Source organism: Euleptes europaea, chromosome 7 (genome assembly GCF_029931775.1).
Source record: "Euleptes europaea isolate rEulEur1 chromosome 7, rEulEur1.hap1, whole genome shotgun sequence".
NCBI lineage: Eukaryota > Metazoa > Chordata > Lepidosauria > Squamata > Sphaerodactylidae > Euleptes > Euleptes europaea.
The window spans coordinates 53,895,906-53,920,712 of NC_079318.1; the positions used below are offsets into that span (position 1 = coordinate 53,895,906).

General features: G+C 42.5%; 1 protein-coding gene across 1 annotated transcript in view; it reads right to left on the bottom strand.

Annotated features, from left to right (window-relative positions):
* Positions 1 to 24,807, bottom strand: part of HHAT (hedgehog acyltransferase) — a 155,540-nt gene that overhangs the window by 120,322 nt on the left and 10,411 nt on the right. Inside the window, exons 4-5 of the mRNA XM_056853378.1 lie at positions 17,681 to 17,875; positions 8,148 to 8,354 (exon numbers count right to left, since the gene is read on the bottom strand). Coding sequence (XP_056709356.1) covers positions 8,148 to 8,354; positions 17,681 to 17,875 — 402 coding nt within the window. The remainder of the gene's footprint in view (positions 1 to 8,147; positions 8,355 to 17,680; positions 17,876 to 24,807) is intronic.

Consider the following 24,807-nt stretch of genomic DNA (forward strand, 5'->3'; position numbering starts at 1 on the left):
CAAAATGGCTGCCACAGGAGGTGGAGCAAGCCACAAAATGATTGCCACAGCGTAGTTTCAGTAACACAGTATAGATCCTTGTGCTGTGGTGGCAGCTACTGCCAAAGCAACATTTTAAAATATCTGCACAGCCAATCAAATCTCCAATAGTCAATCAGAAGCCTTGCTGGGCAAAAAGCCCTGCCTGGCCCCACTCACTTCTTAAAAGCACCTGGGGATGCCGGAAAAGGTGTCGGCCGGTACAATGGGACCCCTGTTGTACATGAACACATGAAGCTGCCTTATACTGAATCAGAACCTCGGTCCATCAAAATCACTATTGTCTACTCAGACTGGCAGCAGCTCTCCAGGGTCTCAGGCAGAGGTTTTTCACATCACCTGCTTGCCTAGTCCCTTTAACTGGAGATGCCAGGGATTGAACCTGGGACCTTCTGCATGCCAAGCAGATGCTCTACCACTGAGCCACAGCCCCTCCCCAAGGGGCCGCAAACAATTTTCTACATAGTAGCAATTGCTGGGTAAGAATTTTTGTCACATTTAAAAAGATACTGAAATGTTCATTATCCTAAAACATTGCAATCCAATTTTAACTGAATTTACTCAAATGCAAGAATCACCTTTGCTAATATATGCAAAATCTGCTGAAGGAATACCATTTTAGGGCTGCATTTCCTCAATTCAGTTCTGCTAAGAACCTGATTACCATTATAAACATTGAGGAGTTCCAGAGGATATGATCAATTTACATTCTCTAGCTTTAAGCAAAAATGCCTAAGTTGTTCTGCCACATGTATTTTTCATTCACACTCACACTACATCATGGATTTTGTATCTTCCAGATGGAAAAAGCTGTCATTTATTCTAGGAAATAAGTGCTTCATTTGTTCAAGTTGAAACTTATCATGACTGCAGATCATTTTCTGGGGGTTGGGGAATTATTTCATCATAACTTCCTGCTTCAAGATCTTAAATTATATTAATGCTTCTACCTGCAAAAACCGACCAACTCGTTTTTTCAAAAAGTAACATCCTGTCTAACATAAGCTTCTAAGTAATCATGTAACAAAAAAGCTTAAAAGATTTATGTTTTATCACCTTGCATGTTTATCCCTCACTCTAATGTCTGATCACATCATGGAGAGCATAGTCAGTTCTGGCAACACATTACAGAGTTTCCTCAACCCTTAATAGCCAGTCAAATTCATTCTAAAAGTGGTACATAGGATTATAATGTTCTCAGCATTCAATCTTTATCACCTGTGGGGATAATTGTTTCCAAAAAAAGCTTTTTGTTCTGTGACTTATCAGGAAAAACCTACGAAGGTGAGAAATTCGGAGTGAATAAAGGCAATTAACACGAGAGAAACATGTTTCCTTCACCTTTATATACAGTATTTGAAAAGCAAGGCAAAGTATTGTCATCATTATTTTAATAGGGATTTGTTTTTTATATGTCAAATTGGATAATAATTGTTGCATGTATAGGGAAATATTCAGCCAATTTGGTCGGAAAAATTAAATGGAAGCTCAACCATTTTTTTCCACTGTGTGAAGACTTCTGAAAGCTGCAAATGTATTGTGTATCTTCAGAACTTTTATCTGGAAATTTTATCTGGAAAATATTTATCTGGAAAAAGAGCTGGAATGTTTTACTTTTTCTCTGTGTACTGGATTGGATCCTGCAATGTTATTCCCCTCCTTTTCTTTGGTGACTCTGTTTGGATAGATTGAGGACTTGGACCACCTTCTTCTCCAGAGGCTTGAGGATGCCCCCTATTGTGTATTGGGTACTTCTCTTCGTGTAGAATTTGGCCAAAAACTACCGGAAGACAGAGCTTGGCATTCTACGCTTAATTTAAGGCTTAAATTGGTCTTTAGTGAGAAGCGACAGCCCCAGATTCACCAGGGGCTGCTTTTGCAGCCAGGGGGGCTTAGGAGTGAGGGAGGGGATAAGAGTTCTTATCTAGCTCCCCAGCAGTGGCTTATAGGTGGCAGCAATCAGGCCCTGGCTTCAAAACAGGAGCCTATCAGTATCTGGCCAGTTGGAGTGGGAAGCATGGGCCCTGGGTGGACCAGAAGGCCCCAGGCTTTACTGGGGTCCACTCCTTGAGGGTTGAAGGAGCTGAGGGCCATCCATGCCCGGTCTGGGTGGTCTCAGACTACCTAGCCAGGTGGCCCACAACCCCTGGCCCCCTCCTAATTCATGTGGATGGGACCTTCCTCACTACATTCCAGTTTGTGAGCATATAGTGGGCCAGCCTGGTGGCTTTGGGATTCCACCTGGGGGACTACAAGACCCACTCGTTTCACCTAGGGGCAGTGGGGCTTGGGCTCCCCCCGGCATGCATACAAACCATCAGCCAGTGGCAGTCTTCAACCTTAAGGACATATATCTGCCTCTCTCATAATACTACCCTTCGGTGACTAAAAGAGAGTCACCGAAGGGTAGTATTATGAGAGAGGCAGAGGGAAGAGCAGGGAAGTGCAGTTCAGTGTGGGCACAGCATCATGCAATGAGCATCTGGTTGGGGATGCACCTTAAATCTGGAGAAGTGATTCATGGTTTCCTGGATCAGGCACAGAGATTTATGGATATACCATATTCTGAACTACCTTGCCCATGCCTTTTAGGTGAGACTGATACCTCTTTACATATTCTTCTTGAGTGTCCACTTTATGAGGATCTCAGTGAGCTTTTTATTATCCCCTTTTTAAGCTTGCCATTCTGAATTTTCAGTCTCGTCTGCTTTGAATTTTTTTACTTTGTGATAAAAACCCCTACAGTACTTTATTTGTAGATAGCTTTCCCCCCCAGTCTTTTCATTCTTTAAGTTATAACTATTTCTGGTGTTCAAGAGCATTGTCTCATGGAGTTTCAATGGGAGAAAGGAAAAGATCCACTGGAAGAGTCACGGGGAGGGGGGAATAACCTCTTTTCTCCTCTTCCATTTATGCCAGTGGAAGAAAGAAAAAGAGGCAACCTTACTTGATTCCCGCTTATTACTGCGGCCCTCTCATCTGGTGGAGCATTTGGTTTGCAAGCCTCTTCTGATCTTCAGAGAGGAGTCTGGGTGCAAACCCAGACGCTGCTTAGAGAAGTGGGGAGGAGACCCTCTCTGCAAACACCTTCCAGGAACTCTTCTAGTGGATCCAGCCCATTGCGTGGCAGAGGCACAGCATAATACTAGACGCTTTAAACAATTTATTAACAAAAAAAAATTGAATCTAAACAATCCATATAAAAAGTAGGTATGTTTAAAGAGATAACATCACTTATCTATGCCCAGTTTGATCTGGATCTAATACATTCGAGTACTGCAGAAGATTGTAGCAAACTGGCTGAAACGAAAAGCAGTCTGTCTCACAGGGATATTGAATAGATGCTTTCAAGTTAACAGTCCTTGAATACAAACGTAAGCTAATGTTTCCTTTTTTTCCCCGTATGTGAGACCCAGTGATTACTCCTTATAGTGCAACATTGTTCAGAGACCCTGGCATCTTAATATGCCACCCACATGTACACATGTAAACTTCCCCTGAAGAGACTGCCACACCATAGATTAGAAGAGATGGCAGCATGTGAACCACCACGGTGCCAGTCCAGATGCAACAAGCTCAAAGCTTTAGCTATGCTTAACGGATCAGAACCAAGTCTTCCCCATAGCCTCCGCTCACTGATCTCCCCTCTCTCTGTAAAAGCAGTTAAGGATGTATCAAACCAGTTTTGAACTCTGATTAAGAATCCACATCCACACGTCATTGGCTATTGTGCTATCATTGCACTACATCAATCCTTCATAGCTGGATTCTCCAATGTGGACAAGTCCATCCAGCTGGGAATGACTGCTATTGTGTAACAACAGGTTGTAGATGCAAGCCCTGGTTAGCAAAACCAAGGTTAATACTGGTGCCAATCTTCAGTGCAGTTGGGTGGGGGATGTTCCAGGGAGGCAAAGAGCTTCAGGAGAACACCTAATCCTATGGCCTGTTCCTCACCTCTCAGCCACACTGAAAACATTGGCCCGTCTTGTCTGCACTGTCCCACTGCAATTATTCTCGGGCATGCATAACACATGGCCATATCCAGAACACCACTTCTCACAGATGATGTCAAGGTTAGTATCATGGCCATTTCATGGTGCAGCAGGGAAAATCAGCTTCAAATGCAGAAGAGGAAGTTAGTCAAATATTCCTAAATGCTGAGTTAAGACAGCGCCTTGTGGAACTTGGGGATAAAATTGCACAGGATGTCAGAGCATGGCTTTTGGGGCACCAGAAAAGACATATAATTGCAATACCTAATTTTAGGTAAAGTTCATCCTGTCTCATATTAAGCAGTTAACTGATTTTTGTGATTTTTAAGTCATTAGGCAGCTGATTTTTGTGATTCGTTAAAAAAAAACCTTTCACTAGCTAAAGGTAAGGTAAAGGTCCCCTGTGCAAGCACCAGGTCATTCCTGACCCATGGGGTGACGTCACATCCCGACGTTTCCAAGGCAGACTTTGTTTGTGGGGTGGTTTCCCCAGTCATCTTCCCTTTACCCCCAGCAAGCTGGGTACTCCTTTTACCGACCTCGGAAGGATGGAAGGCTGAGTCAACCTCGAGCCGGCTACCTGAAACCGACTTCCGTCGGGATCAAACTCAGGTCATGAGCAGAGCTTGGACTGCAGTACTGCAGCTTACCACTTTGCACCACAGGGCTCCTTAACTTCACTAGCTAGTTAACTAACATTTCACTTAGCCACTGTCACAGCTTTCTAAATAAAATGAAGTCAAATCTCACTTATTTTTCCATACTTTCAAACTGTTACTTTAGAAATTGTTTTCTCTTCTGTTTCTTCCCCCTCCTCACTCAGCCCAAAGACCTAGATTTAAATGTTGGGTTCTTGACCTATACCTTTTCTACATCATTTTTTCTGAAGAAAAATCAAACATTTATGGGACTATTAAAAACAATAAGTAGGAAATATTTTGTCACTTGTTCAGGGAAAGGGAATGAGAAAACACTTCATTCAGCTTACTTCCAATATTTTTTTCTCTTCGATCTTTTTTTTCTGTTTGTTGCTTGGAAATGATGAGTACATATATGATTGGAGTATTCTCTGTAAAGAATAGAAGATTACTTAATAACTCTTATTACATCTTTCACTGAGCTTTCCGGATTCTTTCACTATTCTGACTCATCTTTAATGACATCTCAGTAGCTGTGAGTAGTCTGAAGAAACTACGATTCTTCAGATTGCTGGGGCGGGGGAGGAACTGAGCATTTCTGGCTGGTGCTACTTCAGTTACCATGCATACCTATCAGACTTCAATAGGCATGTTGACACATCTGCTTCCTGCTCTGCACCCAGTAATAAAATAAAATATTCATTTAGACACATCAGCTGAGATGTTTAGAGTGGAAAATTTCAATGGAATATGGGGATCTAACTTTCTTTGGAAAACCCAGATAATTTTTCTTTTCTGGGGCTGGAACTATCTCAGCGGCTGAGAAAGACTGGCCATTTAACTTCCAGTGAACAGGGGCCGCTGGCAGATAGGAGCAAGCAAAGCAAAGCCCCGCTATCTCTGCAGGGGCTACTTGGCTCAGACCTGATGAGGGGTGGCCGTGATGGGTTCTTGGCTCAACCACTACCTCGGTTCCTGCACCACACCACAGGCACCCTGGCCAGGTCTGAGCTGAGCAGCCCTTCTAACATTGGGTTAGTGTTCGCCTGGGTCCACTCAGGCTGTCTTGCTCCTGAGTCATTTTAACTTCCCAAGCATCCTGTGCAAGAATACTTTACAAGACCACCACCTTTACACCCAAGACCTATTACGACGGGCATAGAATTTGTCCTTGAGTTCAGTAGCTTAGTCCCTACTGTGTTTAGAAGAGGAAAAGGAAAAGAAGGAGTTGGTTTTATATGCCAACTTTCTCTACCACTTAAGGAATAATCAAACCAGCTTACAATAACCTTCCCTCCCCCTCCCTACAACAGACACCTTGTGAGGTAGGTGGGGCTGAGAGTTTATGACTAGCCCAAGGTCACCAAGCTGGCTTCATGTTTGCCAAAATTCAAATTAAGGGTGAGATTTTTTCAAGTTAACTCACATTACTTCATGTGTATGACTTTTTACTCCATGTTTAGGTCTTTCCTGGACTAGGGAGCTAGTGGCAGAGCGATAAACTATCAGTGTGTATACTTTCAATTTTTAAAATACGTTTCTCCCAAATATTTCCTGTAATATGTCTGTATACATTATGTTATCTCTCTCTCACACCCCCACACACCCCCACAATGATTCACTTAATTTATATCATACCCAGCATACATCTTACTGTACGGTGGTCCTAGGACCACTAGATCCTTTGAATTCAGATGTAGATCGAAACACATCTGAGAAAACATGTTAACATGGTTCTAGATTTTTCAAGGAGGATTTGAAGTAGCATTAAAGCCAGTAGGCCAGAAAATCCTCTTAGACCGTTAATCTTTGAGCAGCAAATAACAGTCTTGTACAAACCGAGGGCCCCTGCAAACCAGATGGTGGGGGATTTGTCCATTATCTATACAGTGCAGCAGTGGGCCCTTTAGAAATACAGGGCAGTTGAATGCATTACACAAACCCCCTCACCACCAATAACAAATTCTTGAAACAAGAAATGTACTTCATGGATGTCATATGCATGGTTATGCTTAACAAACCAGTCAAGGAACTGAGTCCCTTAGTGCAGTTTCTTGTTCTCTTACACAATGGTTCAGGCTTCAGGCCTATAATAGAAAAGTTTAAGTTGGAAAATAACTGTGCTGCTGCTTGAGATTCAGCAAGCTGTGACCTTTTGCAACTGAAGAAGAGTTGGTTTTTATATGCCGATTTTCTCTACCACTCAAACTGGCTTACAATCACCTTCCCTTCCCCTCCCCGCAACAGACACCCTGTGAGGTAGGTGGGGCTTAGAGAATGTGACTAGCCCGAGGTCACCCAGCTGGCTTCATGTGTAAGAGTGGGGAAACAAATCCAGTTCACTAGATTAGCACTGCTCCAAATCACCGCTCCTAACCACTACACCACGCTGGCTGAGATAAGGGTCCAGGTGCTGGGAGGAGGCAGTCTCTATCCTGATTCCCTTCTAGTCTCCAAGGCCGAGAACAGCGGAGCCACATTCCATCCAATTAGTACAGATGGAATTATGATCCTTGTCACCAGTGAGAAATGGGAGGGCTTAGCTGGCAGATAAGCCCCCACCACTTTATCTCATTCTGACCCTCTGGGTCACCTGGCTAGTAACAGGGTTGCATAGTTAATTGACATCACCAGCCATGGATCTGATTGGTCAAATGAGCTCAGGCCTACTCAGACCCTTAGCCATAAAGTTTTAGCATGTTCCGTCTAGTTTTGTTCTTGGTGCCTTATTCTTGGCTCCTTGATCCAACCTTAGACGTTTTGCTTTCGTGCATGCTTTATGGGTCAGATGGGCTGTCTGTCCATGCTGACTCTTGGAAAGAGTGGACTTTGAATGACGGAGGATTTTAGCTGGAAGGGTAACATCTGGTAATCTGAACTAATGTGATTACTGTGTAGCTAGTCCTTTTGATTTAGTTTTTGTTATTTTAATCCTCAGTGCTCACTGTTCTTTTAGAAATATTCTTGCACAATTTTAATAAATCACTTTGATTATATCTTGTGGTGTTTTGTCTTCAGGTGACTTCAATCTAATTCCAGTACCTAGGCCTACGTGGCTACACCTGTCAGGTTAATTGTTTTGAGCAACTCACTCTGCAAGTGGTCTACCTTGCAGGGGTGACATTCTTGACTTTAACCCCAGGTAAGTTGGAAACTTACCCCTTGGTTTCTGGCTGTTTGGGTAGTGAAAAGGGGTTGGTGGCAGCCACTCAAACTGAGGTGTGAGGGCTCATACCCAAGGGTTTCGTAATTTTGTGTATTGCTGGCCCATCCCAAGAATCGCTTGTACTAGGGGTTCTCAACAATGCCATCAAAGCAACCATGTAGCTGACAGCCTTACCAGACTGACAAAGGAGTAACTGTGCAGAGGAAATCAATAAACACACAAGTCAATTTTTATCTAAAGGAGCATTAAGAGTAGCATGGAAATCTCTCGAAAACCAAGAGCAAGGCAATATTTAAGAAGTGCTGTCACCTGCTTATGAAAATCGTCAAAGGTGATAATGGGCCCATTGTGAAGCACAGGATAATAGAACACATACACCAACATCCAAAGGAATGAATGACACATCTTCTCTTTAGACCAGCAGTACTCTAGACAGAAGCTTGTGTAGTAGAGGCAGCGGACGGTCAAAGTAAAAAGAAGCAAGTAGTACTCGTTTTCACTGGCATACCAGCCTCTCTGTAAAAAAAAACCAGACAGAAACTTACAATGTACAGTCTCGCCCATGAACCTATAAAGATGAAAAACATTTCAGACGGAGGATTTACATGTCACTGGCCATGAAGCAAACAGGGTGGCTTCAGTCCAGAGACTAACCTACTGCACAGAGTTATTGTGAGAATGAAATGAGTGCCACCCTAGAAATCTGGGAGAAAGGGCAAGTTAAGAACTGATAAGATATCCTGCATGGGAATCTAACTGTCTAGCCTGGATTTAGTTAAGTTATCTCTCTCTACATTGGTAATTTCCTAGTATTTTCCAACAGCGTGTTATACTTGCAGTCCAGTGTTCAGAACAATATCATACCAGCACATAGTTCAGTGTCAGAGTATATGTTTTGCACATATAAGATCCATATTTCAGTCTCAGACATCTCCAGTTAAAGGACCTCATGCTGGAGTGATCCTAAGGAGCTCCAGCTAGTCTGGGTAGACATACTAAGCTAGATTTCCCATTGGTCTAGCCATATAAAGCAGCTCCTTACAAAACCTTACACTTACATCTGCATACCACACAAGCAAAACCTGTTGTCCTGGCCCGGCACCTATACTTACAGAATGTGCAGACATGCAGTGCTTATAAGTGTGAAAGAGAATACAGGAAGAACAGAGGCGCTTTTCAGAGAAGCAGCTATTCTTCATGCATCCTCAGGCACAGAGGGGAAAATGAGTGAACGTCAGGAAAAATCCAGAAATCCTGGCATAATTTCAGTACAAAAACATGACATGCAAATTATGACTTCAACAGCTTTTATTTTTTTGGTTCAGAAATCCAGTCACGAAGAACGAACTGCCAAGTTACGCTAAGCAGGTCAGGAATAGAAGAAAGGAAAGCCAAGATTTTGAATCTGTCAGCTGTGTTTCCTCATTAAGATTATGGTGCTTTATTAAAGCGGGCCACTGACAACCAGAACAAACATTATGATTCACATTTTTAAAATATAGTCCTCATTTCAAAACTTAATCTACCTTCTGCTCTGACCCCTGCAACACAACACAAATCATCAGTTCCCCGAGTGAGCATAAGAGGATCTTTGAATACAGGCGTGCAAGCACAGCTTAATGCTGAATGCACAGATCCGGAGATAGGGGTTCTGATCCTAACTGTGGTATTGGAAGAGGAACTCAACAGGAACCATGAGCATGGAAACAAGGTGAGAACAAAGCAGCAATCCCTTCTGAGCTCTCCTCTACCCAAGTCTAAGCTCTCTACCCATACTAGAACGTGGGGTCATCTGCTGAAGCTGGAGGGTGAGAGATTCAAAACTGATAAAAAGAAGTATTCCTTCACACAAGGCATAGTTAAATTGTGGAACTCCCTGCCCCAGGATGTGGTGATGGCTGCCAACTTGGAAGGCTTTAAGAGGGGAGTGGACATGTTGATGGAGGAGAGGGGTAGTCATGACTACTAGTAAAAATGGATACTAGACATAATACATACCTATTCTCCCCAGCACCAGTGGAGCATGCCTATTATATTAGGTGCTTTGGACCCCAGGCAGGATAATGCTGCTGAAGTCATCTTGCTTGTGGGCTTCCTAGAGGCACCTGGTTAGCCACCGTGTGAACAGACTGCTGGAATTGATGGGCCTAGGTCCAGCATGGCTTTTCTTATGTTCTTATGTTCAAGTCACTTTGAATGGGCAGTGAGAGTTCCATCACCCACACAAATCCAACATGCATCAGTGGGAACCCTCTGCTGTTTAATCCATCTAGGTTCAGGCTAGTGGGGGGACACATCATTACCCTGAAGCTTTACCCACCCTCCAGGTACCCCCAAATTTGAGAACCACTGCATTAAGACAAATGCCCAGAAAAGTAATCCCCACATTTAGGGTGGGGGGTTACTCTTCTGGGCTTTTGACTTAATGCAGTGGTTCTCTTTCCCATATTTGGGAGGGGAGGTAGGGCTTTGGCTTCTTCAGATTTGGGGGGGGTGTTGAGCTTGTGGAATTACATTTCATAAGCAACAGGTTGCTTCATCAGACGCATATAACAGAGAGAAAAATCATCAGTGACATACTTTGTGATCAAAGAAGAGGAAAGCAAACGCACAAAACACAAAATGCGCACTGCCTGTCAATATGACAGGCAATTTCTTATGCATGGGGCTGCAACGTGGTGAGATGAAAGAAGAATTAAAATAGCATGCACATGATCATCAACACAGCATTATGGGGAATCGAGAATGTCATCTTAAAATCTCAGCACAGAATCTGATTGGTTGTATTTGAGCTGCACCCATGCACATGTTCACGTAACAGTAGCCTCATCTTTATCCAATGGAGGAAACAAATAAATACATTCCAGAGGGATCAGCAGCAGGCAACATACACATACTGTTAGTACCTGCAATATAGGCCACCTAGCAAAATGCTAAAAAGAAAAAAAAATTAGATTATCACCCAACCTGGATGGCCCAGGCTAGCCTGCTCTCATCAGCACTCAGAAGCTAAGCAGAGTTGGCCTTGGTTAGTACTTGGATGGGAGACCACCAAGGAAATCCAGGGTTGCTCTGCAGAGGCAGACAATGGTCAAACCACCTCTGTTCGTCCCTTGCCTTGAAAACCCTACTGGGTCGCCATTAGTCGGCTGCAACTGGATGTCACTTTCCACCACCTTCTTATCACACCTAAATACAACAGAAGTCCTCTGGCACCTTAAAGATTTAACAAAATTATTTCTGCATAAGCTTTTTGAGTCAGAGTTCTCTTTACATTTTGTTATTTTTAAGGTGCCAGCGGACTTTTGTTGTATTTTGTGTAAAACGGAGTTATTCCACCAGGCCTACAACTGAGGACAGTCGTGGGTGTCACCTGTGCTGGCCTCCCTACCTCCTCCCCCCTTTTTTCTATCTTGTCGGTTACGAACTTTGGAGAGGGGGGGACTGTCTGACTGCTGAGCTTCTCTGTGGTTATTATACTCTTATCGACAACCATGTGTTCTTTTTAATATTGTTTCGTGCTGTTTAATATGGTTTGATTTTTGTTGTTTTTAAATGTATATGTATCATGGTTTTTTGTATGATAGTTTTAATGCTGTTACCCACCCTGAGCCCGACTTCGGCTGCGGAGGGCGGGAGAGAAGTCTAAGATAATAAATAAATAAATAAATAAATAAATAAATAAATAAATAAATAAATAAATAAGCAGACTAACGTGGCTACCCCTTCTGGAACTGTTGTTACATCTGATGCCCAAACAGAGGGGATGCAATGCTCGCGCCTTCACTTTGGCATCTTGTGAGTAAAAAAATCACAAACAAACACAGTCCAGATAGGACAGGCGGCACAATCACTGCTGCTGGAAGAACTGCCAAGGGTAGGTTTTCATCCTGAACTCCACTTAGAGCCAATAAAGGGCAAAAACACATGGTCACTTTAGCCTCCTTGATTTTTTTTATATATATTTTTTATTATTTTTCAAAAATTACTATACATCTCATTTGACAATACAGCTTATATACCAATCTTTGAATCGATAAAAAATTAAAAAATTATTAGGTGTATGTCTTCAATATTAAATATAATTAGTTATAATTGACTTCCCCACCGACTTCCTCCCTCCCTACATAAATGTGGTATCTCCTTTGTATTAATATTTTCTAATCCTAATAGGTTATTTTAATGTTATATTTTCCCCTTATTTAATACATTTCGATAAGTAATATTAATATAATATTAATAATAAAAAGAGAAAAGAAGAAAACCATGAAAAAGAAAAAGCAGAGACAAAACAAAACACATTGACTTAATTTTCTTCAGTCACTCATCTCTGTCATGTTATAATGGATTAGATCTTAAGAAGCTTTATATACCCCCTAGTAAAAAATTAATTTGATATTATTATTCCTCTACTCCCCCCATTTTCCATATTAAAAATCAAATTGGTATTCTTCCGGCTTTCTTAGCCCTTCTTTTTAAACTTTTTCTTCTGTCTGGAGTTTCTGTTGCCATCTGTATGCTTTCTTGAAATGGTCTCTTGTCTGTGACAATCTTCACCCATTGCTCCTTGGACTGTTGATTCTTCTTTTTGTATTCCTGTAGTAGGATCTGTCAGCTCATTATTTCTTGTCAAAAAGTTTTTGATATCTTCCAATGAGTTGACAGTATGTTTAATCTGTTTGAAGGAAGGTAAGTCCTTGTGGTAGCAACCAGCTGTATTTTATTCCCTTGTTTCTCAGTGTCTCAGTAAAGTCTTTATAGATGTTTCTCTTTGCAATCAGGTGGCGAGGAATGTTTTTGAGAATTAGTAACGGTGTATCATCTACACTTAGATGATTCTCCAAGTGAAGTTTCATAATGATGTTTTTCATCCTGATGTCAAAGAAGGAGATCAAGATCTCGCTAGCTTTTGTTTTCTGTACTCGAGTTGATAAGGGGATTCTGTATATCTTATTTATTGCGTGATTTAATTCTTGTTCATTTAAATGAAATATATCAGCAAGTGATTTTATGATAGTCTCTCTGGTGTCCCCTAGTCTTTCAGGTAGATTGCGTATACGCAGGTTGGATTCTCTCAGTTGCAGGTCCAAAACAGCTAGTTGATCCTTCACTCGCTCTTCCTGAAGTCGTATTGCTTCAAGTTGTTGTGCTTGAGATTTCATGTCCATTTTAACTTCTTTCAATTCTTCAGTGATGTTTTGAACTGTGAATTCCATCTTGTTCATGCCATTTTTCATTACTGTAATTTGATCTTTTATTTCCTTGATCTCATTTATTCTGCCATCAAATTTTTGAGTAATAATAAAGTCATTTGTATAGCTGACTGTTCTTGTTGTATGGAAACCTGTTCAAACTTCTTCTTTAATAATTCAGTTTGCATGGCCAACATTTTTTGTATCTTATGATGATTACTTTCCATGATTGTTTGTGGCTTTTGTATTTTCCAGACTAGTAAGTTGAATATAAGCAGGCAACTCAGTGCAAAAAAGCTATTAAGTTGTTAGAAGGCTCTGGCTTGGCTTTAAATCTTATTCCAGGAAGTGTACAGAAAGTTATAAGGCAGTGGACTTTCCGTCGCTCCCATTCTATGATTAAAGAGAGTAGGATTTATTTTGCTGCTACACTGAGTGGGGCACATCCGGCCCAACAGCCCACTGTGTTTTCCTGTCTTCCTAGAAAGGCCACTTCCTGAATGAAAATGTGGCTGGAGGACTCTCCTAAGGTAAAGGAATGGAGAATCGAAAGTGAAGGATTTCTCCTCCCCCCTTCTATGCCGCAGCCGCCGACTGGTAGCTATTTGTGCCACTCAATTCTTTCAGATTGTTTTGTTTGCCTGATTGTTCAGTTTATAGTTTAATTAAGTAGCCTTTTTAGTCGGAAGATCACTTAGAATCCTGGGCAAAAGGGTATAGAGTCTTTAGCCGATTTTGAGAAATTCTGGTCATTCAAAATCGGATTAGTAGACAAAAGGAGTTCATGTAACTTACTCGGATGTTGGAAGTCGGGGTTCTCTGTTGTTAGCTTGTACAATATTTGGTAAAAGATAGAGGAGATCGGAGCCTATTTCCATGAGGCGTTCGTGGTGGTGGAATTCCTCCTCAGCCGGCGGGACTTCATCCAACCCTCCTCCTCATCAAGCTGCTCTTGTGGGGGGGAGGGGATGTGAGTCAAACCGCTCTTCATCGGCAGCAGGAGGTTGCCTGCTTTCCGATCCACCATTTAGGATCGGAATCGGGGCTTTATTCCCTGTTTTAGCCAGGATCGAACGCACGTTTGGCGAAACACATGTGTTCGATCCTGGCTGAATCCTGGCTGAAACAGGGAATAAAGGAGGCTAAAGCAACCATGCGTTTTCGCCCAAAGATTCCCCTGAGAACTGAGATATTAACAGATGCACCACTGAGTTTTAAGATGGGAGGAGGAGCACAGAAATATCCTGCAGTACTGGAACACTTTGAACATAACTCACATTCATTGACGCAGCAGACACTTTAAAAACCGCTGATAAGCAAAACTCCAGCACCACTGGAGCTGCTGTTGCCCTTCCTAACTAGGATGCATAAGGAGAGAGGAACACCTCGGCCAGTGCCATCCTGAATAAAGCTGATAGTCATGCTGCAGCAGCTTCTTTTCAATTTGCAAGCAATAATTTTACCTTCCGCTGGGGAAAAAAGGAAGAAAGGGGAATCGGTGCCAAGCTCTGATCATGCCAACGTTCCAAGGGATCAAAGCTCAGCCACTATGAGCCTTTTTATCTGTCACTGAACAGGAGGCAGAAAGAGGAAGGAGACCAACCCCCAATAAGAGCAACCCATACATACATTATATTGAACACATTTATATGCCACTTTTTCAAAAAGAAAACGACAAAAATGAAGAAGCAGCAGCCATGGTGTACAACATACATAATAACACAAATAAACAACAAAAGCATCTTTTAAAAACTAGCAAACAAACCAACAAGCGATAAAAAATACCACAGGTGGGGGAGGGGGAAATTAGAGAACTAATATGAAAAGGGAGTTTATAACCTTTCGTAAAAGGAAACAAAGGAGATCTGTTGCTCAGCACTACTGAGATGTCATTCTGCAGCCCTGGGCCTATACCTGTTAAGACCCTGATTCAAGCAGTATAGCACAAATACTGATGGAATATGAAGTAGACGGAGAACATAATGATTCAGATGCAAAATCAAACCTGGCCTGGTGCCATGTGAATGAGCACAGAATGAGCCTTGGACTCACTTGAATGATCCCTCGTTTCCCTTGCACACCATGAACTAAGTAGTTGCTTTCAGTTTAATGCAAACTGTAGTTTGTTGTTAGGTCTGAACTGAGAGATTACAGTTCATGCTACAAAGCTGCACTGTTCCCATGTTGTAAGGAGACATTATCTTAATGTGCTGCCTCAGACTAACAAGGCTACCCCTCTGGAGCTGCAAGCAAGCATGTCCATTTCATTTATCAGGTTAGTTGCTCAAGATATTCCTTAAATGTAAAAATCCTGTAAAACTGCCAGTTCAAAAACACCACTAATAATGCTAGGATCCATTATAATACTAACTAATAGTTACTAATACTAATAGTACTAATGATTGTTAAATTCATTAAACTGTAGTATTTTTTTAAAGCAAGGCAGCCATAATTTTAACAAGGTTTTCCCCTGAATTATTAAAGCTTGTACTGTTCATATTAACTTAAATCCTTAAGGGATACAAAGGATCTATGGCACTCTATAGCAAAGCTTCTGAAACTGCCACCGTCTAAGAAAGTTAAGCATGAGTAAGTTCAGTTGTTAATTTCCTGACAGTGCAACCTTAAGTACTTATACATGCCTAAGCCCACTGGCTCAGTGGCTGTAACCTGTCGTGATTCAGAGTCTTAGTCTAAATGCTGGGAGCCGTCTTCCTCCGCAGAGAGCAGGTGGAGATCTGGATGTGCATTCGTTCTACAGACATCCAGGCAAGGATGTCGGAGATAACTCTTTCATATTGTTAAGTTTAGCTTTGTGTTATATTTTCCCGTTCTGTTCATTAGATCTTTAACCATCAGGCATGACAGCTATTTTCCCTGTCTGCGCTCTAGCATAATCTATAGCAATAAAATATTGTCGAAGGCTTTCACGGTCAGAGTTCATTGGTTCTTGTAGGTTATCCGGGCTGTGTAACCGTGGTCTTGGAATTTTCTTTCCTGACGTTTCGCCAGCAACTGTGGCAGGCATCTTCAGAGTAGTAACACTGAAGGACAGTGAAGGACTGTCCTTCAGTGTTACTACTCTGAAGATGCCTGCCACAGTTGCTGGCGAAACGTCAGGAAAGAAAATTCCAAGACCACGGTTACACAGCCCGGATAACCTACAAGAACCAATATAGCAATAAAGTCATTTCCTGGCTGAGAGAGCAGACTGTGATTCAAACCCCCCTCACGCGCCTTAGGCCACTTGTTCACAGGCATGCACAGCAGAGGGGCTGAAGCAACTGGGAACCTCTGCCCTTTGTACTTTCTCAGAGGCAGCCTTTACTAGTGTTCCCCAAGTCACTGCCAGCATGGGAGGCTGGATTTCTAACTGGGGTGATGGCATGAAGAGAAACACGCTTTACATGCGTGTGAACTTGCAACATGCATGTAAGCACACACAAACCCAGAGTGGGATTATGACATAACTCAGTTCAGGTGCAGAGTGGTAAACTGCAGTACTGCAGTCTGTGGGCAGAATGGTAAGCTGCAGTACTGCAGTCAAAAGCTCTGCTCACAACCTGACTTCCCAACGGAAGTCAGTTTCAGGTAGCCAGCTCAAGGTTGACTCAGCCTTCCATTTTTCCAAGGTCAGTAAAATGAGTACCCAGCTTGCTGGGGGTAACGTATAGATGATTGGGGAAGGCAATGGCAAACCACCCCGTAAACATAGTCTGCAGTTGTGATGTGACGTCACCCCATGAGTCGGTAATGACCCGGTGCTTGCTCACGGAACTACCTTTACCTTTTTTTTACCCAGTTTAGGATTGTACCGTACATTTCTGAAAACTGATGCACACATTTTTCTGAATTAAAAACAAAGGCATAATTCACTCTTGCCCAAGGAAGTTTACTTTTAGAGTGCACAAGACTAGGAATTACACTCAGGACACGAGCAGAAGTTGCTCTGGAAAAATCTATGACTGTATCTTCCCATCTTTTTACGAAATGAAATAACAGTCACACGGGAACTCAATTAGAACCAGACAGTGGTGCAGAGAGGTTTAACTATTCCCCGCCTGTGTGGTTTCAATCAAAATCAGTTAGTCCTGATATGGAAAATAAAAAAGACTGGCAACCTCTCTCTGCCCATCTTTTTCCTCTTCCAAAGCTAAGAACAGGTAGGGGAAGGAGCAGTTCCAGTCAGCAAAACCACACATGTGAGGAAGAGTTAACCCCCCCTTCCCAATGGCTGTTATTTCAACTGTAAAAAACCTGGGAAGATGCATTCACAGACTGGTGGTCTGACTAGAAACATAAGATGCAGTACTACTCGCATATGTTTCTATGTGAATCACTGTTCTGGACATGCCTCCTACTTCAGTTACTCCCGATGCTGAGGCACGACACATCTACCCACTGTGAGCAGATGCTGTTCAAAAAGATTGCAGCGCCAGAAGACGGAATCATGTAGGGAAGCGCCAGGCAACTTTATAATGTGTCTTCAACTTTACAATGCATTTCCAAAGAAAGGGTGATTTCCAAGATCATTGTATTTGAGGTTTTCTTGCAAATATGATTCCTCAAAATGCATTTCTTCAAAACTGGAATGAAAAGGCTTAATGTTTTTGCAATAAAAAAGCTTTATTAATAATATAAAGAAATTACCTTTATGTCTTCCAGGGCAGGTATGTGTAAAGTCAACAGCAGAAGCAAGGAGCTCAGCCATGTCAGAACTGGGTTTTTAAATTGAGCCACAAAGTATGAAATGCTTGTATGGAGCAAGATCATTATCAGACTGTGGGTGCCCAACAGAAACCAACAGGCTGCCATTCCATAGGCCATCAAAACCCAGGGCTTGTGCTGAAAGGACAAACAGAATAACAGTTAAACTTTTCAAATTAAATTCAGTGCATGTAATCTTGTTTATCACATTTGAATTCTGCTCTTTTTCAAAAGAGCTCCAGGAACCCTATATGAGGACCATCTCATTTATCCTCACAACATCTGCCAAGTAGATTGGGCTGAGAGGCTGTGACGGCCACTGAGCAGGACTTTGAACCCAGATCTCCCTAGACTACAACCAACATTTTATCCACTGGGGCAAACTCAACACAGTCTGGTGTCGTGGTTAAGAGCGGTGGACTCTAATCTGGAGAACTGGGCTTCATTCCCCACTCCTCCATGAGCGGTGAACTCTAATCTGGTGAACTGGGTTGGTTTCCCCGCTCCTACATATGAAGCCTGCTGGGTGACCTTGGGCTAGTCACAGTTCTCTCTGAACTCTCTCGGCCCCACCTACCTCACAGGGTGTTTGTTGTGGGGAGGGGAACGGAAAGAGGTTGTAAGCCGACTTGATTCTCCTTAAAAGGTAGAGAAAGTAAGCATATAAAAACCAACTCTTCTTTTTCTTCTTCTTCTAGACCCACCATCACTAAGTATTATCATATATCCTACATTCCGATCAGGTAACTCAAGAACCCAAACCACTAACTACCTCTCAAGTCACACATATGCATTATATGGTCAAGGCAGGCAAGGCATTGGGGTGAGATGCCGTAGCCCCAGACAGGCAAGGAGCTGCTGCTGCCCCCATAAACTGGATGGGCACCGGGCCTGGCAGAGGAGATGGCAGGGGAAGAGACTGGGCAGGGGAAGGGGGCAAGGGAAAAGCCCAGCACAGGAAGAGGAGGAAGTGACAGTCAGTCACCTGCTCTCCCTGCCTTGCAGGTTGGGAAAAGTATGATTTCCTCCTCCTAAAGCAAAAGATTAATATTTAAGTTTCACTTTTGAGCTCCTTTTCAAGGCACTTTTCACAAAGAGGGCTGCTAACTTTTCAACCAGCCCTGGCTACTATGTCTGTAAGAACAGCTTGCTCTACAGACATTAATGCAGACATTATTGCTGATTTCTGCTTTGTAAAAAGGCTTTGCCTGCAGAGTAAGCTCTTATTCGGTCCGAATCTTTCGTCATCAGTTGGCACCTCTGCCAGCAAATCAACAATAGAAGAGTTTAGTGCACAATGAAAGGCGAGCGGAAATAAAATCAAAATGTGTCCAGATCCACTCTCACGACTGCTTTAAGGGTCACAGATAACCTTAAATTAGGCAAGCCACATCTACCAGTCTCACATCGTTTGCTCTTTACACCCTAGAGCTAATGATACTGATCTACTTTACAGGGCTGTTGTTAAGGATTAGCAGATAATGGCTTGAATCCCAACCACACCATTAAGAAAAATTAAGTACCCTTCCCGTAAGAGGGGCAACAGCGATCCCCTTCTCCTGCTGTAGCCTACTGAGCTCTCAGAAATGTTTAGAGGACCCTCAAATTAGGGGAAATGGTCACAGCCCTATATATGACCACTGACACTTTTTGAAACTAAAAAAGCACCATTTATAACAGAAATACTCATCTGGACCTATTCTATCCTTCAGCAGTAAAACAAAAAGTCAAATGTAAACAACGTTCCACTCCCTCTGCAGATCCCCACTAGGCCGTTTAGACAATACCGCAATGGTAACAGATTCTGATCTGCTACAGAACACCGAAAGATCAATGTAAGTTTGAAGCAAACTTCTTGGTTGACACGGTGACAACACGATAAAGAGTCTTGCACAAATGTTCTTATGCTGTTCCAAGTGGGGGTCAAGGGAGACCATGAGACGTACCCGATGAGAACAGCACTCAGATACTGTTCAATGCACACAGGCTGTTCTTTGAAGCTCGTCAAGGGGCCTGTCTAGTTATCTGTCGGTCCCTTTGCCTTTCTTAGAAGCTAAGAAGTAACCACTGAAGTGATTCCAACTGTGAAAAAAAATACCCTTCGCCGCTGCTTCGTAAGATGACTTGAAAATGTATCCAAACAATGCGCATAAATATGTCATTATTCAGTGCAATTCTTCGGGGGGAGGGGGAGCGCATGTTGACTGTTCAGCAAGAACCACGCTTGCAAAGGCAAAGTAAAAACAAGACACAACTCTTCACGAAAGGGTTCAAATTAGTTTCATTTATCACATTTTATTTACAAGATTCATTTTTTCTGCCCAGACAAGACCCATCAAGACAGCTCACAATTTAAAAAACACATGATAAAATTAAATCATAAAGCCATTAAAATAAAAAACTCTCCCAAACATACCTCATTCAAATAACTTTTAAAAAACAGAGTTAAAATACATAGAAAACAGTACATATAAAATATAAAACACTGGTTAGGAAGGCGGGATCATTGAAGGAATGCCAAACAAAACAAAACAAAAAAGCCTTCACCCACCAGTGGAAAATGACAACTAAAGGGGACAAACACATCTCTCTGGGGAGGGAGTTCCAGAGTTTTGGTGCCATGACTGAAAAGGTCCTCTCCTAGGTTGCCACCCACCTAATCTCAGAAGGCAGGGCCACCCAAAGCAGAGCCTCCAAAGTTGACCATAACAGCGGGCAGGTTCATTAGGGATTAGGCAGTACTTCATGTGATCACTTTGACCACATGAACTTCATTTTCTTTGAGTCTTCAATCCATGTAGTTATGCACGGATTTTTAATACTTTTCTCATTTTAGTTCCATGATTTGATAGCTTTTTTTACCCCCAGTTTTAATACTTCTGTTCACAGAAAGCCTATTACATTGCTTAGCACGGGTTGTTTTTTTACTTTCAACCATTCTTCCAGGAAGCTGTTTTATTTTAAATATTTAAAAAGCAAATTAGTGTTTGCAATTAAATATCAGCTTTCCCACAAATGTCTCAGTTACATTCGACAGTTGATGTTATGTTTTTGTAATGAGGGTAGTAATTGCAATTTTCATCTTTGTTTCACAGACCTGAGAACTATTTAAAGTGGTTAAGAAAACAACAGGTACAGTTTTCCAACTACACACCCCTCCCTTCTGGGGTTTTTCCCAGACCGAGGGATCCTTCTCTCAACTCAGATGTAAGCTCGTAGAATCTTGGGCCTCTAGGAAGCAATAGAATAGTTCAACTTACTTACTGATAGTTCAACAGACCATTGGACAGGGTCATCTTCTCCACCAAACCTCACAAGCAACAGCTCAAGAGGTTAGCAGCAGTGGGGGCTCACTAAGATCAAGGCATTCTGATTTCAAAGCATGATCAGGATGATAATAGGTTCATATAAATATGTGACAAACCGATCTACATATCTCATCTGAAAGCATATTATGGAGCTAGAAAAGATACAGAACAGTGTAACCAGAGCTACCACGGAGCTGAAACACTTTCCATATGCAAAAAGACTGATGAGTTTGAGCCACTTCCCCCCGCCCCCCCCCCCGCAAAAAAAGACAGCTACAAGACAGAGACTGATAAAACTACACATGGTATAGTGCAGGGGTCCACAGCCTTTTTGAGCCTGCCGACATATTTGGAATTCTGACACGCCATGGTAGACACAGACACAAAATGGTTGCCACAAAATGGCTGCTGCATGAGGTGGTGCCAACCACAAAATGGCTGCCAAAGCCTACCTTCAGTAACACAGTGAAGATCCTTATGCTGTGGTGGCAGCTGCTGCCAAAACGTTTTTTTAAAATCTGCACAGCCAATCAAATCTCCAATGGCCTACTAGAAGCTTTGCTTGGCAAAAGTCCCACCTGGCCCCACCCACTTTCTAAAAACACTTGCTGGCCTGCAGGAAAAGACTGGGTTAATGTCATGTTAGTGATCCCTGGTATACAGAATGGAGAGAGATTCTTTTAATGGGTTTGTTTGCCCTCTCATAAAGCCATTCTTTGGCAGGTTCAGCACAGACAAGAGAAAAGTACTTTGTCCCACAATGCAAAATTAACTTGTGGAATTCATTACCACAAGATATGGGGATAGCAACTAGCCTAGAGAGCTTTAAAAAAAAGAAGAAAGAATTAGACAAATTCGCCATCAGCGACACCTAAATGCAACCCTAACAGTCTCTGAGAGCAATCCTAAGAAGGTCTACTCAGACTGCTATTCAGTGGTGCTTATTCCCAGGAAAGGGTTCTTATGACTGCATTGTATGACTACAGCGGGCTGGAAATGAATGAGAAAGTCTGGTTATTGCCTTCATGCCCTGCTTGTGAACCCTTGGACCCATCTGGCTGGCCACTGCAGAAAATACAATACTGAAGTAGATCCTTGGTTAGATCCATTATGCCCTTTTCTTGGGTAGTTACCAGTGATTCTGTGGGCCAATCCATATCTCCGCAAGCAACATATAATTTCTCTGGTTTCTCAGATCGCTGGTTTAGCGTATGGATAATTCTGGATAATTATACCTCACTGGATCAACATAGGTGTCTTCCTTTATTTATTTGCACTTGTGTCATGAGTCAGCCTGCAGAGACCTCCTCTGACGAAGGGGAAATAGAAGCCAGAACAGAGGGACATCCTCAGGCAGAAGTCCCACAGGAGCAACCACAGGGCCTACAGCCTGCCAGAATAGAGGATCAGCCAAAGTCAGGAGATGACTCACCATGCCTGCAGCCTGCCAGCTCAAGGACTCCGGTTGGACCTGACCCCTTGCAACATGCAGTGTCTCCAGAAGCCTCGCCAAGGCCACTGGAGCAGAGAAGAAAACAGGTCCGTCTGGCAATGCAGCAGAGATGGCAAAGTGCTAGACTGAAGGCTTTACACAGGAACCTCCCCAGTAGCAGTGATGAGGAAGAGCAGGGCTGAAGCACCACCTGTGAACTCAGCCTCATCAGCATCAGCTGGCTCTGCTACAGCAGCAGGGGAAGGGATTTAAGCCATCAGTTCGGCTTGGCTGTTGTGTAAGCAACTTGTCACCAACCTCCTTGTGTACTGGCCTTGTTTCCCTGCTATACTTTGGATTCCTGGTATCCTGACTTCTTGGACTGACTTTGACTAACGTCTCGGAATTCCCTTGCCTGTATTGAGATCTTGGACTTTGCCTGAATTGTGAATGACCTTGGACTGTTCCCCAGACTACGCTTCCAGCTCTCGCTCCTTGCCTGCACCACGACAACTTGTCACATTTGTATCCCACAAAACAACAAAAGTTGGGGTGGGGGGGGTTCCTCCCTTCACCTTTAAGTATGTTCCAAAGACAGAAAGTTTCATACCAATTTAACACCAGGTCTTTGGGGTCCAAGTTCAACACCCTGTCCACCACGCCATTCTCACAATATAAACATCTCAGAGTATCGTCCAAACAGGAACAGAAGCTGCTGCATCAAAGGTAATAATAAAATGCGGTGTGACGCTGTGGACAGCTACACGAACACTGAAAGGACTGCCTTGCTTTCTCCTATGCTTCCAATTCGGACCCTATGAACCATAACTGCTGCCAGCCACATCTCTGTTCCAGCTGAGTTAATTCGTTTAGGGACTTGGGATAGCTTTATAAAGCCTCCCAGCTGAAACTGCTGACATACCAAGTACTTGGTATTTCCCATTGTCACAAAAGCACCTCACATGTAAAAAAGCAGCAGGAAAAAAATAGTTTGTCTGCAAGATTCCCCCAACCAATGGGTCACACAATTTACATATTTATACAGATAAATATAAACCACTGCTGCTTGACCAGCAGTTCACAGAACTTTCAGACTGGACTTTCCCACTTTCCCTTTCTGCTGCAGCCCTGTAAACAACCTGGGAATTTGATCCTGAGGTCAGCAGGCCCTCAGGAATGGCAAAAGAGGGAAAACTGTATCTGCAATGAGGACGGGATTTGTCAAAAATCACCACCCCTTCTTCCAAAGACTTGTGCATTTGAAGCACAAGCTTCAAATACATGTCACTTGATTATATAACAATCTCCCTACTAAATTAAAGAATTTTTAAAAGGCAATTCATTTATCTTCAAGGTACCCATTTTGTCAACTTTTGAAACTGCTGGAATTACCATGAACTGATTCTTTTCAGACAGCTATAGCACAATTATCAATGCATTGTATAAAGGAACATTGCACACCCTGCATAAACATGTTATAATTCAGATACATAATTCCATAAATTGTGAATTTGGGAACAATTTTCAGAAATGTAGCTTGAATGGAACTGTGAAGTGAACTTTGGGGACACTGCTGAGAAAAAAATAGTGGTTTATTGTTGCAGATGAGACAAATAGGCAGCACTTGACTACGATTGCCCTTACACACTAAATGCTGTCTAGCAGGATTCTTTTGTATGTTACAAGCAAAAGGAAAAACAGAGAAAACAAAAGTTTGTCAAAGTTCCCTCTCTTATTTAGATGAGTGACAACAATCCATACTCCTGCAAGTGTGGTATGGTGGTTAGAGTGTGGGGCCAGTTTGGGGGACTCCCGGGTTCCAATCCCCCACACAACTCAGAAACCCAAGGCAGGCAATATTGAGATCATGACCATTCTGGCTATCACCAAAATCATCCAAATCTCCTCCTTCTCTAGAATATCCAGTAGTACAAAATACGGGATGTGACATCATCACAATGAGTGTTTCCCCACCTCTCTTCTACTTTATTGGTTGGAAAACTCTCATTGTGCATATTCAAGTTTTGTTTTACTTGCCATTATCAGAAAGAAGACACACAACAATTCTTGGCAGCCACATGTTTGCCACATCACTTTGCTCCATTTTTTATGAGGCCTGGGGAAACTATGATTCCTCAGCCATATCTAGCCTTTATTTTTTGTTTCCTGGCCAAAAACCACTGTGCGCTCCTTAGAGAAAGGACAGATACAAATCTAATAGAAGATATATTTAAACAACTGGCATTATACATGAGAGCTTTTGCCATTCTTAAATGTAACATTTCATTTATTTTATTTCATTTATATCCAGCCTTTCTCCTAACATGCGG